The sequence below is a fragment of the Myodes glareolus genome, chromosome 17 (assembly GCF_982192425.1).
Source record: "Myodes glareolus chromosome 17, mMyoGla1.1, whole genome shotgun sequence".
In the NCBI taxonomy this organism is placed as follows: Eukaryota; Metazoa; Chordata; class Mammalia; order Rodentia; family Cricetidae; genus Myodes; species Myodes glareolus.
This window is the reverse complement of record NC_142042.1, coordinates 47,872,810-47,894,994: the sequence shown is the minus strand read 5'-3', so window position 1 is coordinate 47,894,994 and position 22,185 is coordinate 47,872,810. Positions and strand designations below refer to the sequence as shown.

Here is a 22,185-nt window from a genome sequence, read left to right as displayed (position 1 = left end):
AAAGGGTTGTTACCCCTGGCAAAGTACAAGGGTTTGGTAATTTTAGCAAACCCAGGTATCCAAAGACAGCAGTATCCAACAGCTCCCAGAAACTCCCTAACGTTTTTTTGGTGGTTGGAGCTGGGATTTGCATTATGGCCTCTATACAGCCCTGGAATGGAGTTTTTTCCCTTCTCTCAGTTCATGACCCAAGTAGGTAACCTGGAGGGAGCAACTTTGGACTTACTTTTTAGAAACTCTACAGCCTAATTGGGCTAGAGTTTCCAAAAGGCCTTGGGTGGCTCTCAAAGAGTCCTCCTCATCTCTAACAGTCGATAGTAAATCAGTCACATATTGAAGCAAAGTTACCTCGGGGTACTTAATACAAAAGAGACTTAATTCCTGGTTGAATGCTTCATCAAAGGTGATGGGAGAGTTTTTGGATCCTTGAGGCAGTCTGGACCAGATTACTTGCCGCAATATCCTGAGTTCAAATGTGAAGATGGGCTGACTTAATTTTGACAGGGGAATGAAGAAGAACGCATCTTTTAAGTCCAATACACTGTAAATGTTAGACTCTGGTTGTAATAGATTGGGCAAACTTTGGGGATTTGTAATAGTCAGGCAAATGATTTCTACCAACTTTTTCACTTCCCTCAAGTCTTATAGTGGTGTAGTCTTTAGTTCCAAGCTTTTGGACACAAAACAAGGGGTATTCTAGACTGACTGGCAAGGAGTAAGTATGCCTATTTCAAGAAGGCACCCGGTGCAAACCTTAATCCCCTTCACTGGCTTCTGATCTGATGGGGTATTGCTTGACTCAAAAGGGAATAGCTTCAGGCATTAGTTGCACTATAAGGAGCAGCACATGTTTGACCAAGCCAGGAGGACTGATCTCTGCCCAAACTGTAGGAATTTCCTGGACCAACAACTTTTTCCATTCCCCTTCCAGAGAATGGATTGAATTTTGAAGGAGTAGCTATTTCTCACTTATTGAACAGGTCTTAGCAGGGCCTCCCAGCTGCAACTTAAGAGTGTCTCCTGAGAACAATAATATTGCCTAGCGCTTGTTCAACAGGTGCTTGTAGGGTAAAAGGACCAACCAAAGAAACCCACCCTGGCTCTGAAATCAGAGCCAGTAAAGGAAACACACCCTGGTTCTGAGACCTGAGCCAGTGAGCCCAGCATCAAAGAAACCTGCCTTGACTCTGAAACCGTGCCAAAGAAACACACTTTGGCCCTGGAATCAGAGTCAGTGAAAGAAATATGCCCTGGCCCCAAAACTAGAGCCAGAAAACTTAAAAGGGCCAATGAAAGAAATACAGTTTGTCTCTGAAATCAACCATCTCTACCCCTGACCAATTAAACTAACAAATCCCTGAGCAGGGAGGAACTCACCAATCCCTCTTCTCCCTGGGAAAACTCTGCCCCTAAGAACCCCTTTATAAGCCAGTGTGCAGTCTGCGGCTCTTCTCCCACTCTGCTAGAGGCAGCCACTCTTCTGGAGTCTTCCCTCCCAATAGATCTCTTGAACGAGGTTTGGAGGAAGACCTTCTTTAGTCAGAGCAGAGACTGGGAGGAGCGGGACTGTAACACTTTCATTGGTTAGGCCTTCCCCTAGCAGAGCAGGGTTGTTACAACTTCGCCACCAGAGAACTCAGGAGCTGAGTGGAGCCGGGCCACAAGGCTGTAACACTTTCGCTGGGGAAATCTTCTCACCGGAGCCAAGCTGTAACAACTTTGTTGGGGAAACCTTCTGCCCTCGTGGAGCTGTCACATTGGGGGAACCTTTCCCTAGAGCAGGGCCGTAAGCTGCTATGCTTACTGTGACCTGTGCTATTCCCTGGCTCCCGACAGCACTCTTCCACTGTAACGCTCAATATTCCTTGGCTCCCAACTGCCAGGATCCCTTTCTGTCTGAGCTGGGACCCCTACAGTCCTGACCTAGTAAAGGGTTGGGTCATACATCAATAAAGATAACAGAATGAATCACAGTTCCTTATCCTAGATTAACAGTCTAGTCAATTCCTTATCCTAGATTAACAGTCTAGTCAATTCCTTGTCCTAGATTCACAACAGTCTAGTCAATGGTTCATTTGTGTTCTTTACTACCTCCTGTTACTCCTGCATTTTTATTTAGTTGGTGAGGAGTCCTGGGGCTCTCATAGTACCAAGTGGTTAGCCCCCATGTCCACCAGAAAATTTACAATAGCCTCTGATGGTGAAGATTATATGACTCCTGAAAGCCTAGTTCAAAAGACCCTTGCTAATCCTCCACAGACAAGGTAGAGTTGGGTTTGAGCAGCCTACCTGCTTTCATCATGGACATTCATTTTTCCAATGACCTTTTTTCCCCAGTAGGCACATTGCTCCTTTTGTAAATGTTTCCTCTTTTTATCATGGAGTTCATGGGCAGTGTTGAAAAGCAGCTGGAACTTAGAGTGCAGCCAAGGTGGCCCACCCCATCTTCTTTGCCAAAATCTTTGCCAAGATCTTCTTTGCTGTCTCTGATGGCAAACACCTTCTGGGATATCTCTAATAGTTTTGATCTGTTCTGAAAAATCATTTTGTGTCTTTCTACATATGTCTTTTGTATCTTTCTATGTTGGGGTCAACTGAGTAACAAAGGCCAAGTTGATCACCTTGATATTTGCAAGGTCTATAGGAGTGTATAACTGATAGGTGCTGAAGAGGCACCCCAGGAAAGCTGAAGGCTATTGTCTGGGCCCTGTTTCACACCTGCTACCTTAGATAGGTTAGTGGGCTTCTAGGCTGCTGGTTTCATCCCTTCTAACAGAACCTGGTGGTTCTAACCAAGTGATCTTCTACATCCCTCTGTATTGTAGTCATTGTGTGGTTCCATGGTGGCAGAGCATGGTCAATTGCCTCTACCCTCTGGTTATCTATTGTAGAATGTTTGTTTAACTCTGCAAAGATGTGTTGCATTAGTTTAACTATGTAAAGATGTGTTGCTGTTTTTATCTTGCCTGCCTAAGTCACCTGATTGGTCTAATAAAAAGCTGAACAGCCAATAGTGAGGGAGGAGGTATAGGCAGAACTTCTGGGCAGGGAGAATAAGTAGGAGGAGGAATTTAGGCTCAGAAAAAGAGAAAAAGAAAAAAGGGATACCAGAGAGTTTCCAGGGGCCACCCAGTCATACATGGAGGAAGCAGGAAAGTAAGACTCACAGAATGAAAGAAAGGTAAAAGGTCCTGAGGCACAATGTAGATGAATAGAACCAGGTTAAATTAAGTTAAAAGAGCTAGTGGGGCAAGCCTAGCCTAAAGCTGAGCATTCACAATTAATAACAAGTCTCTGTGTCTTTATTTGGGAGCTGGTTGGTGGCCCAAAGAAAATTCCAACTACAAATGACACCCAATGTGGGGCCCAAATTTCGGCACAGGGTCAGGGCAAGATGTATTCAATATGATTTTGGGTTGCTGGGTTTACTGAGGGAAACATTCACCACCTCCTAGGCTATCTGAGAATCAAAGTGCCATCGAGGGACCAGTCAATTTTGAATGTGGGTCATTCAGTTTCACAGGATGTTGGGAGGTAGTTCATAGTGATGGGAGAATCATAATCTCCCTTGACTCTAGGGGGGCAAAGTTTGCTATAATTCTTTAGAACACAGGCTAGGGGGCTTTTGGACTTGCTAGTTATTGCCCATACTGTCCATCTGTTCAGTTACTCCATGTCTAAGATAAATCAATTAACAGATAAAGAACATAAGACTGAGACAGGATAAGACATACAAACACAAGACAAACAAGACACAAAACCAGACCAAGAACCTCAGGTGGGCAGTGTGATGTCCTGCATTTTGTTCTGGATGGAAGAGTACTGGATCTTGCCATACCCTCCTCATTCTATATCTGGATCCTAGCAGAACCAAATGTCACAGAAAATTACTATGACTTCTCAAGGGAGGCCTCCGTTGAGGCTTGCTGCTTTTCTCAGCATGGTAGTTTACTCTGGTAGTCCTAGAAACCAAAAGCATGCCTCGGAGCCTTGGAACTTCTCAAGGTGCACACCTTCTGAGGTGGCCCCTCAACTCTGGGGTCCTGGAGTGAAATTCTGACTCTAGAATTTGGGTGGGAGCTGGGCGGTGGTGGTGCATGCTTTTAATCCCAGCATTAGGGAGGCAGAGGCAGGCAGATCTTCATGAGTTTGAAGCCAGCCTGGTCTACAGAGCTAGTTCCAAAACATCCAGTGCTGTTACACAGAGAAAGCCTGTCTCAAAAACAAAACAAAACAAAAAAAACAAAAAAGAAAAAAGAATTTGGGTGGGTGATCTCACCGGGGCTTCCAGAAAATGCTAATTCTCTGGGGGAGAATAGGCCCACTAGCATAATTTTTGAGCCATATTTGAAGCAAACTTTGTTTTATTTGGGTGTATCAGAAAGTTGGCCGGTGATTGTTTCCTAAGTCGGGTTAGAGAGAGAAGTGTTGAGTGTCCGTTTCTCAGGGCCCTTTTAAGGAGTAAAATCACAAGTAGTTGCATAACAGGTTTATAGGCAATAGGGCAGTTAGGACGTACAGAAAATCTCAAAAACAAGAAACAACCATCACCATGTTGTCAGTAGCTACAAAGGTTAGGGTGTTCTCATAAACAAGTCAAGGTCTTGGGTCAGGATCCAGGAAACAGAAAACTCAGCTCTTAGAGTAAATGGAAACTTATTTAGCAATACGACAAAATGGCTCTTGTTTTCAAAATGGAGTGAGGCAGCTCCTCAGCCTCCTGTAGTCATCAAAAGAGGTTTGAAACATTGAATGCTTTAAAACCAGACATGGTGACCCAAATCTGCAATCTTAGTACCTGGAAGAGGAAAGCAGGGAGATGGGGAGCCCAAGGTCAGCCTTGGCTACACACCCAGTTTCAGACTAACCATGAGAGCTAGCTGTTCTAATTACTGTGCCTAAAAAATGTCTCTGACCTATTTGCCCATTTCCCAAGGACAAATACTTCCTGAAATGCTGGAGGCTATTGTTTATGGGGAGATAACAAGCTACCTGTTTTCTTGGCCCTAAAAGAGTTTGATCCAACTACATTGGACGTGATTGGTCACATGTAGGCTGGAGATGCATAGGCAGAAAATGTGCCAGGATGTAAGCTTTCTCCTGATTGGACCCGATGAGAAATGTGGTGAATTGTGGGGTTTGCCTTTTTAAGCCCTGCAAACCATGACTAGGAGCCATTTTCTGAAAACCCAGAGATGGACCTAGCCAGAGCGTCCATCCATCTGGCCAGTATTTAATTAAAGCTTGCTTCAAATTTGGCTTTAAATTGTGGTAGTGGTATTAACACAACCAAGAGCAGAGATCATGGTCCCGACACTGCCCTAAAAAAGTGAATGCCCTAGAAACAGAAAAAAAATCACCAAGAAAAAAAAAATCCTCCGTTATTTAACAAGTTTGTGCAAAAAATGCATGGAGAAGATTATCGATGTTTTTAAGACCTAAAATTATTGTCAAAAACTGATGAACAGGAACTGATTTGAGCTCATACCAAGATAATTTAGGCAGCAGCCTACTTGAGAACCAGTCTTGGGATCTGAAAGCAAAGCAGTTAATCAGCTCAGTTACTGAGTGCCCTGACAACTGCTTTTTTTACACTGGCAGACATAAGCATTCCTACAGGATTTTGCAAAGAGCCCATGGTTTCAAAGACTCACACTGGTCACACAGTGAAATGGTTCGTAAGTGCTATTGCTAACAATGTCTAAAATGGACTGAGTGCTTAGTGTGCACCACACATCAGACAAAGTGGACTGTCGTCTCTTTTATCCTCAAGCGGCCACAGAAAGGACAAGGCTGACTTGATGCCGGCTGACTTGATGCTGTGCGTGACCAAGATTTCACGGCAAGTGCGGCACCAGGGAATGATCAGCCTGCGCTACCCAGAAAACAAAGGGGCCAGGAGGAGAAAACAAGGACAACAAGAGTGGGTGGTTTTCCCTGTTTGAGGTTTTTGTGGCAATAGAAGCTGCAGCCTTAATCCTCCTCTAAGTGGATTCAGTCACTCATGGTTTTTAGTATATGCACCGTCTTTCCCATTCCCTTTTCAAATTTAAACCGAGTTCTGCTTAGTCTGTATAGGAGGGTGGAGCCCAACCCCTAAGAAACACCCTCAGGGGCAGATCTCTCTGGAGTTGCTTACCCTGGGGGTCAAGCAGAGGAAGTGGGGCTGAGCCGTCTCCATGGACCCTTCAAAAGCCTAGGTGTCAGGAAGTGACACAAAATGCCCTTCGGAGCTGGAAATACTGTCATAGGAGCTGTGGTTATGACATGTGTCCCTAAAGGCCCAGGGACAGTGCAGAGTCCCTGGTGCACACATACACAAATTCTCAATGTGCAAATTCTAGTTCTGATTCTTTTTTGTTTCCATGATATTTATTGAGCTCTACATTTTTCTCTGCTCCCCTCCCTGTCTCTCCCCTCCCCGCTTTAACCCTCCCGCAAGGTCCCCATGCTCCCAATTTACTCAGAAGATCTTGTCTTTTTATACTTTCTACTTCCCAAGTATATTAGATCTATGTAAGTCTCTCTTAGTGTCCGTATTGTTGTCTAAGTTCTCTGGGATTGTGGGTTGTAAACTGCTAGCTCTGATTCTTACTAGCAGTGTGGATTCAAACCAGTTGCGTTGTTCCTGTGTGTGATACATTATCTTTGTGTGTTGGGGGAGCATGCGTGTGGGAGCATGTGTATGCAGAAGCCAGAGAATGATATCAGGTGCCTTCCTCAGTTACTTCTCTGCCTTTGATTTTTGAGGTAGGATCTTGCTAAACCTTGAAAGGAAAGTATTGGCTCAGGATCCCCAAGACCAAGTTCTCAGCATGAAGGAGATTTATTTGCCCCAGAGGTCAGAGGGCAGGGATAAGGGACAAAGACAGAGGAAGAAAGAAGAAGAGAAAGAAGGGGGAGTGAACACAGAGAAGGGGGCAAGGGTATTTGTCCTGAGGGACAAAGGACTGTCTCTGGGTAGAGAGGAGACAGACTTGGCAGGAACACGGTACAAGGGCAAACCCTGTGTAGAATTAGGTGTTCAGTTTGAATTGGCCATGTTAATTAGGTCAGCCAAGGGGAGCTTTTGATCGCTGGATCTCAATAATTTGATAGCTGGACCTTGGTAGTCAACTTCAGGAGGAGGCATTGGCCCAAAACGGGAATAGACTTTGGGGGCTAGCGTCAGGGATGTAATCTAATGTTTTCTTTTAGCCAGGTAAAGAGAATTGGGGGAGAAGGGCAAGACCTGCCAGAGCCACACGCTTGAGTGGGCTAGAGTCCCTTCAAGCCTGTAGCTCACCTATTTGGAATAGCCAGGCTGGTCAGCAAGTCTCAGTGATCCCCCTGTTTCCACCTCTCAGGACTGGGATTACAGGCACACACCACCACTGCCGACTTTTGCCCAGCTTTTGATCCAAACTCAGGACCTATGCCCACTCACAAACACTTTACCAACTGAGCTGTCTCCTCAGCTCATGAATACTCATCTGAAACCTTGCAAACCCCAGCAAAATGAAAATCTTTCCTGCTGGCTTACAAATGAGAGAAGTGAGGCCGAAGAAGGCTAAGCACATCATGTAAGATCTCCGGATGAAAAAAATAAAAATAAAATAATAATAATAATAAAAGATCTCTGGATGAAGTCGGGCGGTGGTGGCACACACCTTTAATCCTGGTACTCGGGAAGCAGAGGCAGGCCTGCGGGTTCACGGTCAGTCTGGTCTACAAGAGCTAGTTCCAGGACAGGCTCCAAGTTACACAGAGAAACCCTATCTCGAAAAACAAAACAAAACAAAACAAAAAATTACCGGATGAGCTAGGACCTGAAGCTGTCTGGCTTCAAGATCATAATCACCTTTCCTCTTGCATCCTTCGGGCTGTCCTCCCACGTTCCCTAGTTTTGTATAATCTCCCTGAGCTGTTTCTCCAGGTCTCCTCTAGTTGGCTCTCTTACACAGATTAAAAAGTGTGTTTGTATTTCTCAAATATGACACAGCCGAATGAAGGCAAAACTCACCAACGCTGGCCAGAGATGAAAAGCTGCACAGGCCATAAAGCCGCTGAACAGATAAAATAGCTTGAGTTTCAGGCAGTGGAGTTAGAGCAGGTTACCCACCTTTGAGCCCCTTTCCCTTTATCCAGTGATGGTCTTTTTCTCCAGCAAATGATGAAGTTATAATAATAATCTAGTGAAAGACTTTGCACAAACAAACTATTGATGTGCAACTGTAAGCACCTGCAATCCTGATGTGCCCCTCCCCACCCCCGGTGTCTGCACCAGTGAACACGGGTGAGTGTCTTGTCTTTTCTGGGCCTCTTTTCTCCATCTGTGGAAAGAGGATAGGGTTCTTATTTAGCTTGTGGGGTTCTTGTGGAAGCAAAATGAATATGCAGAAAGCTCTTAGCAGCGTGTGGTCTGCGCATCATACAGACTAAGTAAATTTAGGTAAACACTTATTTGGCCCCCGTCCAGTGTGGACCACATTGCCTTTTGTGGAATTCTGGCCAGTGCATCTTAGCCTCAGACACATAATTCGGCGGATGTGGCCATTTTCTTGCACCGATCTTTGAAGACAGAGATTCTGCCCTTCCATTAGGTTTATCAGTTTCTCTTCCAGTCAGCCATAGACCCGATGCTGAGATGCCATTCTGAAAGGGACATTGTTCTCAACTGAGTGTACCACATAGTCTCACATGGGTGCTAGACCCACAGTCCAGAATAAGCTTCCCCGCCAGGACATGGACCTCCTCTGAACACTGTGGTCTCACCAGTGTTTCCTCACAGGCACGGCTCTCCATGGTTTCAGTGTCCAATCACTGAAATCTGACTTCGAGAAACTCACCTAGGCAAGGACAGGAAGTCTCCCAAACTCCTACATGTCAGAGGTGCTTGGTGAGCATGAGACAGACAAACCCAACAACTAGTTTGGGGCCTGATCCCATACCTAATTAATTCAAGTCTCTAGAATGACAGCTGGACTCTGTGGTTGCTGATGCATCACTGGTATTCAAACAAAAGGAGAAAGGAGACCCGTGGAACGGGACAAAGGAGGATAATGGGGGATGCACACGAGCTAAGTATAATATACACGTAACGTTTTCATAATGACGTTTATGTTGTTCAGTAACAAAAACTAATTAATTAAAATACGTGAACACATGTTTGTTTTTGTGTTGTGATAGGTGTCGCTATACAGTTCTGGTTGTCCTGGAACTCACTATGTATTCAAGGCTATCCTGGAAGTCTCTATGTTAACCCTGACTGTCCTGGTACTAACAGAAATCCACCTGTCTCTGCCTCCTAAGAGCCGGAATTAAAAGTGTACACCACCATGCGCAGTTAAAAATGATTTTTGTTTCTTGAGACAGGGTCTAACTACTTAGCTCTTGCTGGCCTGGAACCCCCTTATGTAGGCCAGGCCAGCCTTGACCTCACAGAGATCCACTTCCCTCTGCTTCCTGAACGCTAGTCTTACAGGTGTGCACTATCATGGCTGGCAAAAGCAATTTTTTTTTTAATTGAACAAAACTCAACTCTTCCATCTGTGCTCTTGAAGCATTAAATTCCACCTTTAGGACTGGCTTCTCTTTATCCAGGGGCTCCTGGGGCCCCACCTTCCCCTCTGGGGCATTGGCTATCAGTAGGTCCTATGAGAGGAGGGTGCTGTTTTTAGTTGCGTATCCTCTGCCGAGCCCACCACACCCCAACAGATAACACCCAACCCAGAGTCACACAGACGGCACTGGCAAATCTTGGTGGGTCACTAAGCAAAACAGACAAAGATTCTGTGGAGAAATGGGGAGAGTGGGCAGGGATGGTTGGGAAAAGTATACATGTGTGAAATTGTAAAATAATAATAATGATGATGATGGGCTAGAGAGACGGCTCTTGGTTAACAGCACTTGCTGCTCTTGTGGAAGACCTGGGTTCAGTTCCCAGTACCCGTATGGCAGCTCACGACCACCACTCCAGTTCTAAGGGATCTGATGCCATCTTCTGGCCTCCAGAGGCGCACACGTGATGTGCAGACATACATCCAGGCAAAACATTCATAAACATAAAATAAAAATAAATCTTTTAAAGATTGGATATTTATTATAAAGATCTCTTTATCAGGGACACATTTGGCATCTCTGATTTATTGAGATATTTCTGTATGTGCGCCAAGCTGACCTTGAATTCATGCTCCTCCTGCCTCAGATTCCTAAGTGTTGAGATTACCAGCATGCGCCCTCATATTTGGCTTTCTGGCCAGTCTTACAAATATCATCCTCTCTGTTGGACTTTGGTTTCCTTGTAAAGGAGAAACAGGAAGGGAACTTGCTCCTCCCTCCTTGCTCACCTCACGCCTAACTTCATGCTCCAGTTCTTTGGGCAGACTTTTAGAGTTGCTTCCAAGCACATACATTCTTAACTCCAGAGTCATGCTTTTTTAAAAAAAAATTATTTATTTTATAAGTGTGGGTATTTTTCCTGCATGTGTGTCTGAGCATCACTTACGTGCCCAGTGCCCTCAGAGACCAGAGGAGGGTACTTATCACCACCGCCGCGGGACAGTGAGAGACGGCTGTCAGCTACCACATGAGAACCGGGAATGCAACCCAGGTACTCTGCAAAGCAGCCCGTTCTCTTAACCACTGAGCCATTTCTTCAGACCCTCCAGCCACTCATCTGAGGACTAAGCGCCACAGCCTCGCGCACACGCGTGACACAAATCTTGTTCACGCTATTTTAAAATTAGCGTTCTGGTGTTAGACAGACAAACACTGTTCCAGATGCAACAGATTTATGTTATCTACCGCTGTTTTTCCTACCCAAACCCGGAAAGAAGCCATTACAAGGTGAGGGGAGTGTGGAGAACAGGCTACAAGATCGCTGAGCCCCTGAAGAGCTGTGTGTGTCAGTCTGCGATGGTCTGAGACTCTGCCCTTGGCCACCACTCCACCTGACATCTTCGCTCCCTCCTGATGGCGATCTTTCCAGCCACGGGCCTACAGTTCTGCTTTCCCAGAGGCTCTGGCAGATGGCTGCTCACATGCCGCTCTGACTGATGAAATCTGCAGGCTGCTCAGCTTCCCCGGGAACTTGTGCTGAGGGCGTTTGTTACCCCGCGTTGCCCTAGCAACCGCTGCTGTGCGACTCCAGCTAAAAAGTCCCAACAGAGGCGGCCTGTCTCAGGGTGGACGCTGTCCTCTTGAGGGGGCCCTGACTGCTGTGGGGGTACACGTCCATGCTCCCTAGGGGGAAGAGGCTGTATGGCAAACTGCTGAGACACTCGTGAACAGGACTTGTTGAAGTCTGTAATGGAGCGCTGGGCAAAAAAAATGGTACAGGCCTGTAATTCTAGCACTCTGAGAGGCTGCTGCGGAAGGCTTGAGGATCCACCGCCAGCCTGAGCTGGTTGGAACAGGCAACATTCTGTGGCGAGTCTGGATGTGAAGCCTCTCAACAAATTCCCGCTGAGCAGCGCTTTTCCGCTTGCAGGTTCTGACTCCACGCTGACTCACTCTGGCAGCCAGGGGACTTTCTGGATCATTCCTCTGTAGAGCTCTCACCTCTCCTCACACAGTTCATCTGGAACTTCTCTGCAGCTGATGACACACTTGACCTTGCCCTCGATACAGAGTATGAATGGCCTCCCTTGAAGGCCAATGGAGCTTTTCCTATCCTACGGGCGATCTGGGTTCTAAGGGCTTGTTTCCGTCGCTGCTCCTTAACGCTGCAAGAGAAATGAGGAGAATCTTTAAAACGGAGGAAAAAAATCTTGCTGTGGACTCCTCCAGAATTACCTCTCACTACTCACCTCCCGGAGTGTCTGCCTCTACCGGGGGCTCACGGTGTCGTTCCTCTTCCCTCTGTAAATCACTGAAGGGGCAAGGGAGAGGACACACTTAAGATCCATTACCCGTGCAGAAATCGGCTTCAAGGCTGAGAGTTTCTCAGTGTTGATGGTCACATGGCTATTTCTGTGACGCGCCACAGCAGCGAGGAGGAAAGTGAGCTGCCAAACTGTTCCAAGTGACCAGGGGTTTCTGACTGACTAGTGTGGCTAAATGCCTGCCTCACGAAAGGAATCCTCCAAGTGTTTCTGAGCTCACACTGCTGACTGGATGAGGAACGTTCCTTTCGCCCCCAGGTCAACTGGCTGTGTCCCCCAGCAAGCACCACCACCTGTCAGTCATCCAGGCATTTACAGAAGCGGAACATAAACCTTCAACTGCTAAGGATGTCCTGGGCAGGAAAGTCCCAAAGCTCCCCAGGCTGGGCAGGTGACAGAGAGTGCACAGACATCCACCTGCCGCTCTCTCTTGATGCCAGCCAGGCATCAAGTTTCCAGCCACAAGGGCTCTCCTGAGTTACAGCCCTGGTCTTCAGACCTGAGGCTGCTGCTTCATCCTGGTGGGTTTGTTAAAACAAAGTTGCTGGGCTTAGCCTCAGAATTTCCGGGTTAGTAGGCCATTGGCCAATCCCAGAGGCAGCTCCTTTCTTTCGTTTTGTTGTTGTTGTTTTGTTTTTCATGACAGAGTTGATCTGTGTAACCTTGGCTGTCCTGGAACTCCCTCTGTACACCAGGCTGGCCTCAAACTCACAGAGATCTGCCTACCTCTGCCTCCCAAGTCCTGGGATTAAAGGTGTGCACCACCATTGGCAAGAGCGCATTTCTAAAAGCTTACTAGGAAACACTGGTGCTCTTAGACTCACTCTTTGAAAGCCAGCGTGTTAAAGTGTCATGAGCTCTAAGGTTAAAAATGGAATTAAGTTAGAAGTGGCAATCCAAATGTTGATATCTAGATCATAGAGAGTTATGAGATGAAATTGATCCTGAACTGATAACTACCAGTTACTAATTACTACAGGTCTCTCACTGTGTCCAATTAATCACATTTCATGTAACCCTTATTATGTTTTGTGAAGCGACTATTCAGTTTTCAGATGAGGAAAACTAGGCTTAGGGACTATAACTAATTCAGCTAAGTGCAAATGAAAGCAGCAGGTTTTGAACCCAAAACCGCCTCTTAGGAAGTCAGTTCAGCCCAGCATTGTGGTGCAAACCTCTAAGCCCAGCCCTTGGGAGGCAGAGGCAGGCAGAGTTCTGTGAATTCAAGGCCAGCCTGATCTACATAGTGAGTTTCAGGCTAGATGAGGCTACATAGTAAGACCCCCCCCCCCAAAAATAAGTTACTTCATGGGGTTGACAAGATTTAGGATAATCCAAAAATCAAGAAAGACCAAAAGTCTTAAGCAAACAGAATCCCAGGACTCATTTTAGCAGGTCAGAGGGCCCTTGCCAGTCAGGATCTTCACAGAGGTGACCAGCCCTGTCTTCACGGAAGAGAAAGAGGAAATCTGAAAGTTCTTCCTACGTATGATTCCCATCGTCCTGGAGAGGCCAGCAAATGACTAACTCAGAGAGGGAGAGGGGCCGATTCTCTCACCGCTGCTCTGCCCAGAGCTTGCTCAGCGCTCGCCCCATTATAGCAGTGTGAGGCCTCTGTCCCTGCCAAGTCGCAAGGTGCCTTTGAGCGGCCACTGGGAGGACGGCAGTTCTCGGCCCTCCACTCCCTCTAAACTCACCAGAGGGGCTTTCACAAATCCTGCCGCCCAGCCTTCACCTTAGGACAATGATGGCAGACTTTCTGGGCCTGAGCCCCAGCATCAGTAAAACGTAAGGGCTCCATGGAATTTAAATGGGCAGCTAGGCTGGAATCCTCTTCTAAAGCATGTACGAGGGGAGGGGGATAATCAGCTGCCCTCTGAAAAACATTTGCATTTTCCCCTGGGACCCTAGACTAAAAAGACTTCAACATCTAAAGGAATCCATCTTGGTCTGTGCAATGTGAAGGGAAACACCCTGATAAGGGAAAGGCTATGGGGAAGCAGGGAAGCAGGACACTGCCTCAAAGAGACACTTGGCATTCTTAGTAATTATAACATTAGCTGTGATCGTGATTTCATTAAATAGCTCCGAAACATGGTATCACAAATCCTCTCCAACTCTTTCCAGAGAAGAAAAATCACTTACCCATCCCAAGTGTACTTCCAGAACAAGTAACTGTAAGAAACAAACAAAACATAAATGCTGAAAACATACGCATGAATGTATCTTTTTATGGGGGGTGGGGGTTGTGTGCACGGAGGCCCGAGGCTGATCCGGGTGTCTTTCTTTGATGCTCTCCACTGTTAGCTTTTGAGATGGTGTCTCTCTCCCTGAACCAGAAGCTCACTGATTTGGCGAGGCTGGCTGATAAACTTCAGGGATCTGCTTAGTGCCCCCCACCCCCCCACCGCCAAGGGCTGGGGCTACAACTGTGCGCTACCATGCCCGGCCTTTTGCTTAAGCTCTGGGGATCCAAACTCAGGTCGTTACCGTTGTGTGGCAAGGTGCTTTACCCACAGAGCCATCTTCCCAGCCCTGTATTTCAGATGAAAAAGTTACACATCTGTAAAAAAGGAAAAAGGACCGGGCATGGTGGTACACGCCTTAGGTGGTACAAGCTACTTAGGCAGCTGAGGCCAGTATGGGCAATCTAGCAAGCCATTGTTTCAAACTAAAGTTTTAGGAGAAGGCCCAGGGCTGGGGAGGATGTTGAGGGAATGCTACTTCAGCAGTGTGGTGTTTGCTTAGCTTGTACAATGCCCTGAGTCTAATCTCCAGAACGGCTAAACAAACAAACAAACAAACAAACAAACACAGTAAATGGAAAGTAGACCAAAGATAAAGAAGAGAAGACTCAAATCAGAGAAGGTGATGCTGAGGTAGGCAAGCGTAGTGAATGGTTTGGCCGCTAGGGACTCTTCTTGGTTCAGACTGTACACAGTCCCCTCTTCTGAAGATGCACTTGGCAGCCTAGCTTCTTTGCCTGCACAGGCTATGCACACATATCCCTCTCCAAACAACACCTAGCAACCGCAGGCCCATGTGTGCACCGAGCTCCACATACACCTCTCTCTGACTGTGGGATAGGTTTCTCCTTAACCAAACTTGGAAAATTTCCATTAAAAATATTCTAAGTGTATCAGGGTGGGAAGAATGGAAAGGATGATCTATCTGGCCTGAACTGGTATGGGGCTCATGAGGAGTAAGGCAAATTATGTCCTCCAAGTGTGCTTTCAGGAAGGATCCTCCGCTTGCTATTCCATATCCACATACACAATTTAGTGACTTGCAGAGAATTGTAGTTACAGACTTGGGAGCCACTGAGTCTCACTTATAAACCAGAAACAGTAAGGTCTGCTGAACCTACTTCTTATGGTTATCTTGAGCATTCAATCAGACATAAATGTGAGGACGTGTGTGTGTGTGTGTGTGTATGTGTGTGTGTGCCAAAGAAGCTAAAGCTACAGGTGGTTGTGAGCCATCTGACGTGGGGACTAGAAATTGAACTCAGGACTGCTGGAAAGGCAGTGTGTGCTCTTAACCATTCGTGAGGACACTTAAGTTTGTGAAGTACTAGCAAACATGGCATGTCATTATTGAGTGGTGAGCGTGTCTTCCAAAGAGCTCAACTGCACACCACAAATCCACTCCAGTCTCTTCGCAGAAGGATGAGCTATGGACCAGATTTGGGGGAAAGTGGCAAGATTAAAACATAAGTAAAAATCAAAGCATGCTGTCTAAGGCGAGCTCTTCCCTTTAGGGAGAGCTGGCCATGCTCTGCCACCAAGAGCCATCATGAACCTCTTGTCACCTCCATTAATTAGAAAATGTGGACTGCTTATCAGTAAAGGCTCATGAGTCATCTTTTCATCTTCCTGTGTTCACCTCGTTATTGCTTTTCTCTTCTTTCTCTTAGAAGTACATGAAAAATATATGGTTGTGCCCTGGGCAAGGTAGCCGAGGGTGCTGGAACACAGAACGAGAGAATTGCTAATGTCTGCTGCCAACCCTGGTGAGACCGCCTGGCTGTCAGCCCTGGTTTGTGATCACAGCCTGTCTACCCACTCAGATTTCTAGCTCTAATTTAGAATTTATAAATTCCCTTTTCTTTGATCTGCAAACTTCCCCTTTGTCCTCATTCTCAGTCTGTGCAAATAAAAGTTCAAAACTGCTTTGTTGCTGCTGCTGTTGTTGTTGAGACAAGGTCTCTCTGTGTAACAGCCCTGGCTGTCCTGGAACTTGCTTTGTAGACCAGACTGGCCTCAGTTATACAGTGAGCTGCCTGCCTCTCGAGTGCTGGAATAAAAAGTGTGCGTCGCCATGGTCCAGCGAAGTCCAAGTCTTTTAAGGTCCAACATGACAAGTTGTCAAATGGCATCTCTAGACTATGTTTAAAAATCTGTTCCCAAATCTCCAATCACTTTAATCCACTTTACTATGAAAATAGTAAGGATCTGGCCCTTTTTCTGAAGGGGGAGAGGCACACGGGTCTACACCACAATTCCAAAGAAATCTGAATTCCTGCAACTTGTAGAGAATTCACACTTAGCTTTTAAGAGGAATTGCCCTGCCTTTTAATTCACAGGTCTGACCTGAAGGTAAGTTTTAATATTTTGGGGGTTTATTTGTATGTGAGAGAGTGTGGGTTCACGGATACAAACCATGCAACTGGTAGGAGCCAGTTCTCTCCCTCTACCATGTGCTGGCTAGTTTCATGTCAAGCTGACACAAGCTGGAGTCATCTGAGAAAGGGGAACCTCAGTTGAAAAGTGCCTCTCTAAGACTGGGCTGTAGGCAAGTCTGCAGGGCATTTGATGTGGGAGGGTCCAGGTCATTGTGGGAGGTGCCACCCCTCAGCTAGGTTCTATAAGAGAGCTGACTGAGCAAGTCATGGGAAAGCAAACCAGTAAGCGGTGTCCCTATATGGTCTCGGCATCAGCTCCTGCCCTAGCTTACCGCGGTGATAGAAATGCAAGTGCACAAACTCTTCTCCTCTACAGGTTGCTTTGATCATGGTGTTAAAACACAACAATAGAAACCCAACTGAGACACACAACATGGGCTTGAGGGATTGCACTCGACCGGGCAAGCAAGCACTTTAACCTACTATACTGCTTAGTTTTCATTGTCAGTTTAACATAGTTTAAGCCACCTGGGAAGCAGAAGCCTCCGTTGAGGAATTTTCTCCCTCAGATTGACCTGTGGACATGGCTGTGGGAAAATGTCTTCTTTGATGACTGATGTAGGAGGGCCCAGTCCATGGTAGGCAGTACAATCCCTAGGCAGGCGGGCCTGGGCTCTCTGAGAACGGTAACTGAGCCTTAGAACAAGTCAGTAGGTAGCTTTCTTCCATGTTTCCTGCCTCTGCTCCCGCTTGAGTTCCTGCCCTGACTTCCCTTGAGGATGGGCTGTGACCTACAAGCCAAACAAACCCTTTCCTCCCCTCAGTTGCCTTGGATCATGGTGTTTCTCTCAGTAGCAGAGAACAAACAAGAGAGAACCCCTGAGCCATCTTGCCAGCCCAAGGGTTAGTTTTAATCTTCCTTTTATGTTTTCCTTTGGGCGCTGGGGCCCTGGGCGTGCTATGTCAAGGGCTGTACCACTGGGCTGGTTGTAGATTAAAGGTCATCACTTGATTTACCTGAGTATATTTTCTTTGGACAGAACGTAAGCTTCAGTCCCGTTTCGGCCACTGGCGAGACCATCACAGTGTATACGTCCCCACAGGGGATGTCGGTGACATCACAGAAGCTTAAGCCAGCGCTTGGGACACACGTGAAGATGCCTTTGGACCCATGGAGGTCGGTGCTATAATTGGCAGAGCCCCTGGAGGCTTGCCAGTAGATCCGGATGCCATTAGGGCCCAGCCTATATAATTTGACCCCCAGTGGGCAGCAGGCACCTACAGGATAAAAACAAGCCCCAAATTATTTACTTCATCATCGCACGAGCACGGCCTTTTTACAATCACTGGGGGGGGGGGGGGGGGGGGAAGCAGAGCTAGCGTCCTCTGCAGAGAACGATTACTGTCTGGTTAGACCAGACCAAGGTCTGAAGGGCCGGGTGTGCTCTTCCCACGGTGAGCTGCCCAGTCAGAAGGCCATATGTGGGTGGGGAGGGGGGAGGGGCTTTTAACCTAGAACCCTGGAGGTTCAAAGGTCTAGAGTCCGCCGAGAGAGGCAAACGCTGAGTCAAATGCACACCGTCCTGTTGAGGTTTAGCACGAGAGGAGTCAAATGCACACCTTCCTATGGAGGTATAGCACGATGCCCCATCTCACTTGACTTTAGGGGGACTGAACTACCTCACTGTGTTCACCCCAGCAGCTATGAGCAGGGGCACACCGTGGAGGCAGCCACCTCTACGACCGGCTAGTGAGCAAGCTAGGTTGGTTCACGCCTCATCTGTGCTAACCGATTGGGTACTCTTGTGGTCCTGTTTCCCAAATATGTTGGGTGAGTCACACATTAGGTATCACTCAGGGCACCAGATGGTGGAATGCTCGCAAACTAAAATAAAGGTCATGTATAACTTTTTTAATCTGTGAAGAAGAATCAGGCTCATTTGATTGTGCATGTTCTCTCTCTCTCTCTCTCTCTCACTCTCTCTCTCTCTCTCTCTCTGTGTGTGTGTGTGTGTGTGTGTCCCTGTGTGTGTGTTCATTCACTTGAGACAGGGTATTGCTATGTAGCCCAGGCTAGCCCCTAAATTCATCTCCCAGCCTCAGTCTCTCAAGCACTAGATTCTGTGTGTGCACCACTATGCCCAGCATGACTGCTTGACTGGTTGATTATTTGGAAGGCAGTTGGAGACAGAGTCTCATTCGCTATGTAGTCCAGGCTGGCTTTGAAATCATGGCTGTCTGGTGAGCCTCTTTGTCTCACCTCCTGAGTGCTGGGATGCTGGTCAGGAGGCGGATGTGATGGCTAACACTGTCATCTTGACAGGCTCTAGAATCACCCAGGAGATGAGACAAGAGGCTCACCTGTGAGGGGTTAGAGGAAGTTAGCTTCAGGCGTGCCTGAGAGGGCTGTCTGGAGGAAGTTAGCTTCTGGAAATGCCTGGGAAGGATATGTAGATTATGTTAACTGAGGTGGGATGACCCACCCTAAATGTGGGCTGTACCTTTCCCTCAGAGGGGAGCCTGGGCAGCATTAAATACGGGGAAGCCAGCTGAACATGAGCATTCACCTACCCAATTTCTGACTTCAGACAAGGTGACCAGCTTCTTCCTGCCGCCACAAGCTCCCCACCATGAACTGCAAATGCAATCAACCCTTCCTGACATATTTTCTAAGTGATGTCATTGGCTATTTATTTTTAATTGTGGGTATGTGAGGTGTACACGTGTGGGGTGTACATGAGGCTGGGAGAGGGCGGACTGGAGTTTCAGCGTGGGTGCTGGGAGCCGAACTCGGGTCCCCTGGAAGAGTAGCGGCCATCTTAGCTGCTGGACTGTCACTCTGGCCCCTTGAGTTGTTTGGCTTTTTTTGTCAGATTTTGTTTTGCTTTTCTAGATAGTGTTTCTTTGTGTAGCCCTGGCAGTCCTGAAACTCCCTTTGTAGACCAGGCTGGCCTCCACCTCTGAGACCCACCTCTCTCTGCCTCTTGAGCGCTGGGACTAAAGGTGTGCACCACCACCGCCTGGCTTGTCAGATATTTTGTCAAAGCAACAAAAAGAGGAGCTAATATATCTGGCTTAATTTATTCTTTTCACTTAGTTGAAAACAATTGCTCCATTTTGTTTGAGATATTAGCATAGGCAGCTCTATAGCGCAGGATGACCTTAATTTCCTGACTCTCCTCCCTATCCTTCCCAAGTAAGGAGATTATAGTCCTGAGCCACTTTTTCTGGACTGTTTTTTTTTTTAAAGAAATTGTTTTAAGGTTTGTAAAGTTGTTCAGTTGGTAAAGGTGCTTGACCAACTAATTTCAGTCTCTGGGCCCCACATTGTGGAAGCCCCTGTATGCTGACCTGTGACTTCCACAATCATACCCCTGATGTGCTCGTGGGAGCACACACAAAAATCAATTAATCGATTAAAATTTAAAATGTTAGGTGGAAAAAATAAGCAATAAACCATCTTCTCAGAACTGGCAATGCAGGTGAGGAGGATGCAACCAGCAGAGCAGAAAGTCACAGGCCACAAGACGGTGTGGACCTGCTACGCTGTACAGAACATTATGAATGCTTTCACCTGGAGGCCAGGGAGATGCTGCGACCTTTGCTTTCTTCTTACCTAAAAGGAACTAGAATCACGGAAAAGAAAGGCAACCCGAGTTGTAAGCAGCCATTTCTAATTTAGGCTCCCAGTTAAGACATTTTCTACTGTCTCCAAGAAGCCAAAATTATATTTTAACCCCCCTGTCCCGAACCCAGCAAAGAGATAACTAATTATCCCCATGCAGCGTCTCCTCTAGCTTGGAGGCGGTCTCTGGAGTTTGTTCCAAAATAGCCCTCCAGGCAGCTGCCTCAGCAGGTCAGGATGATGTATATGTATGAGAGAAGGCTTTGCTAGCCCTGCTCTGCTTGCTGTTTCTCTCCATTGTTCCTGAATGGCTTGGCATTTGTGGGAAGAAGCCTCTGCCCCCGTCTGGCCTGTTAAAATGATAAACTACAGAAGGCTGGAGTGGTTCAGAAGACAGAGAGAAACACAGCGCGGCGACAATGCAAACCAGGCAGGATGTACGCTCTAACGCTTCCGGGAACCTCTGCCAGGCTGCTACTGTTCACCACAGACCTCCCGGTCTGTAGTGTAAAAGAGAACCATCATCCCTTCAGGAAACAGCCCGGCCTTTTTACCAGGGGAAAGCAAAGCACCAAGGACTGATAGAAACCTCTGAGCTTTGAAGTTCCAAGTCCAAGGGAACTGTAAACTGGGTGGAAAGTGCTCTGTATGATTAGGGCTGAGGGGAGGGCTAGGTCGGTGAAGCCTCTGCCACACATGCGTGAGGAGAGGGCTAAGTTGGCGAAGCCTCTGCCACACATGCGTGAGGAGAAGGCTAGGTCAGTGAGTTTGAGCTCCAGCAGGCATGTAAAATCTGAGCGTAACAGCTCTATGATGCCATGTGCCTATAATCTCAGCACTGGGGAGGCAGAGACAGGACCTCCCCTGGTGCTTGGTATTCGCTAATCCTGTCAAACTGGCAAGTCTCTGATGTGGGATGTCTTCTGTAGATGTGCTGCTTTTATCAGTTAGCGAACACAGCTGTTTTGGCCAATGGCTTAGCGGGGTAAAGTCAGTCGGGAAATCTGAACAGAGATAGAGAATAGGCGGAGTCGAAGGAGACGCTACACAGCTGCCGAAGGAGAAAAATGACAGAACATTACTGGCAAGCCACAGCCCCATGGCGATACATAGATGAAAAGAAATGGGTCAATTTAAGATGTAAGAGCTAGTTAGGAATATGTCTGAGCCATTGGCTGAACACTAATTAATATAGTTTCTCTGTGATTATTTGGGTCTGGGCTGCTGGGAAACAAAAGGGCGGACTTCATTTACAAGTTTCAGATTTGGTAAGAGAACTTATCTCAAAAACTAAGGTGATGAGTGTTGAAGATGATTGGCCACAGGACACTAAGAAATAATCTGAATTTGAAAGCTGGGTAGAGATGCACCATCTTTTTTTTTTTTAATGATTAATGTATTTTTATTTCGTGTGCATTGATGTTTCACCTGCATTTATGTCAGTATGAGGTTGTCAAACCACTTTGAGCTGGATTACAGATATCTGTGAGCGCCATGTGGGTGCTGGGAATTGAACCTGGGTCCTCATAAGTTAAGCCACTCTTAACTGCTGGGTCACCTCTCTAGCCCCACACCATCTTTTTAAATGGGAAGGATGGACTGAGCCTAGACCGGAGATCATGGGATCCTTAGCAACTCTGATTGTTTCAATGAGAATGGCCCCCATAGCCTCATCTGTTTGAATGCTTGGTCCTCAGTTGCTAGAACTATTTGGGAAGGATTAGGAGGCGTGGCTGTTTTAGGGGAGGTGTGTCACTGGGGGTGGGCTTTCAGGATTCAAACACTCATGCCAGGCCCAGTCTCTCTGCTTGCTGTCTTTGGATCAGGATGTAAAAGGTCTCAGCTACTGCTCTGGCACAAGGCTGCAAGGCTGTCTGCTTCTCACCATGGTGATCATGGACTATGGACTAACTCTCGAAAACTGTAAGCGAGCCCCCGATTAAATGCTTTCTTTTGAGTTGTCCTGGGCAGGGCGGCGGTGGCGCATACCCATAATACCATCACTAGGGACACAGAGGCAGGCGGATCTCTGTGTTCCAGGGCAGCTTGGTCTACAGAGCAAGCTCCAGGTC

General features: G+C 47.0%; 1 protein-coding gene across 1 annotated transcript in view; it reads right to left on the bottom strand.

The window, feature by feature from the left end:
- Positions 1 to 10,072: 10,072 nt before the first annotated feature.
- Positions 10,073 to 22,185, bottom strand: part of Fndc7 (fibronectin type III domain containing 7) — a 29,689-nt gene continuing 17,576 nt past the window's right edge. The window contains exons 9-12 of the mRNA XM_087897408.1: positions 17,506 to 17,766; positions 14,010 to 14,039; positions 11,790 to 11,851; positions 10,073 to 11,705 (exon numbers count right to left, since the gene is read on the bottom strand). Coding sequence (XP_087753534.1) covers positions 11,808 to 11,851; positions 14,010 to 14,039; positions 17,506 to 17,766 — 335 coding nt within the window. The 3' untranslated portion in view covers positions 10,073 to 11,705; positions 11,790 to 11,807. The remainder of the gene's footprint in view (positions 11,706 to 11,789; positions 11,852 to 14,009; positions 14,040 to 17,505; positions 17,767 to 22,185) is intronic.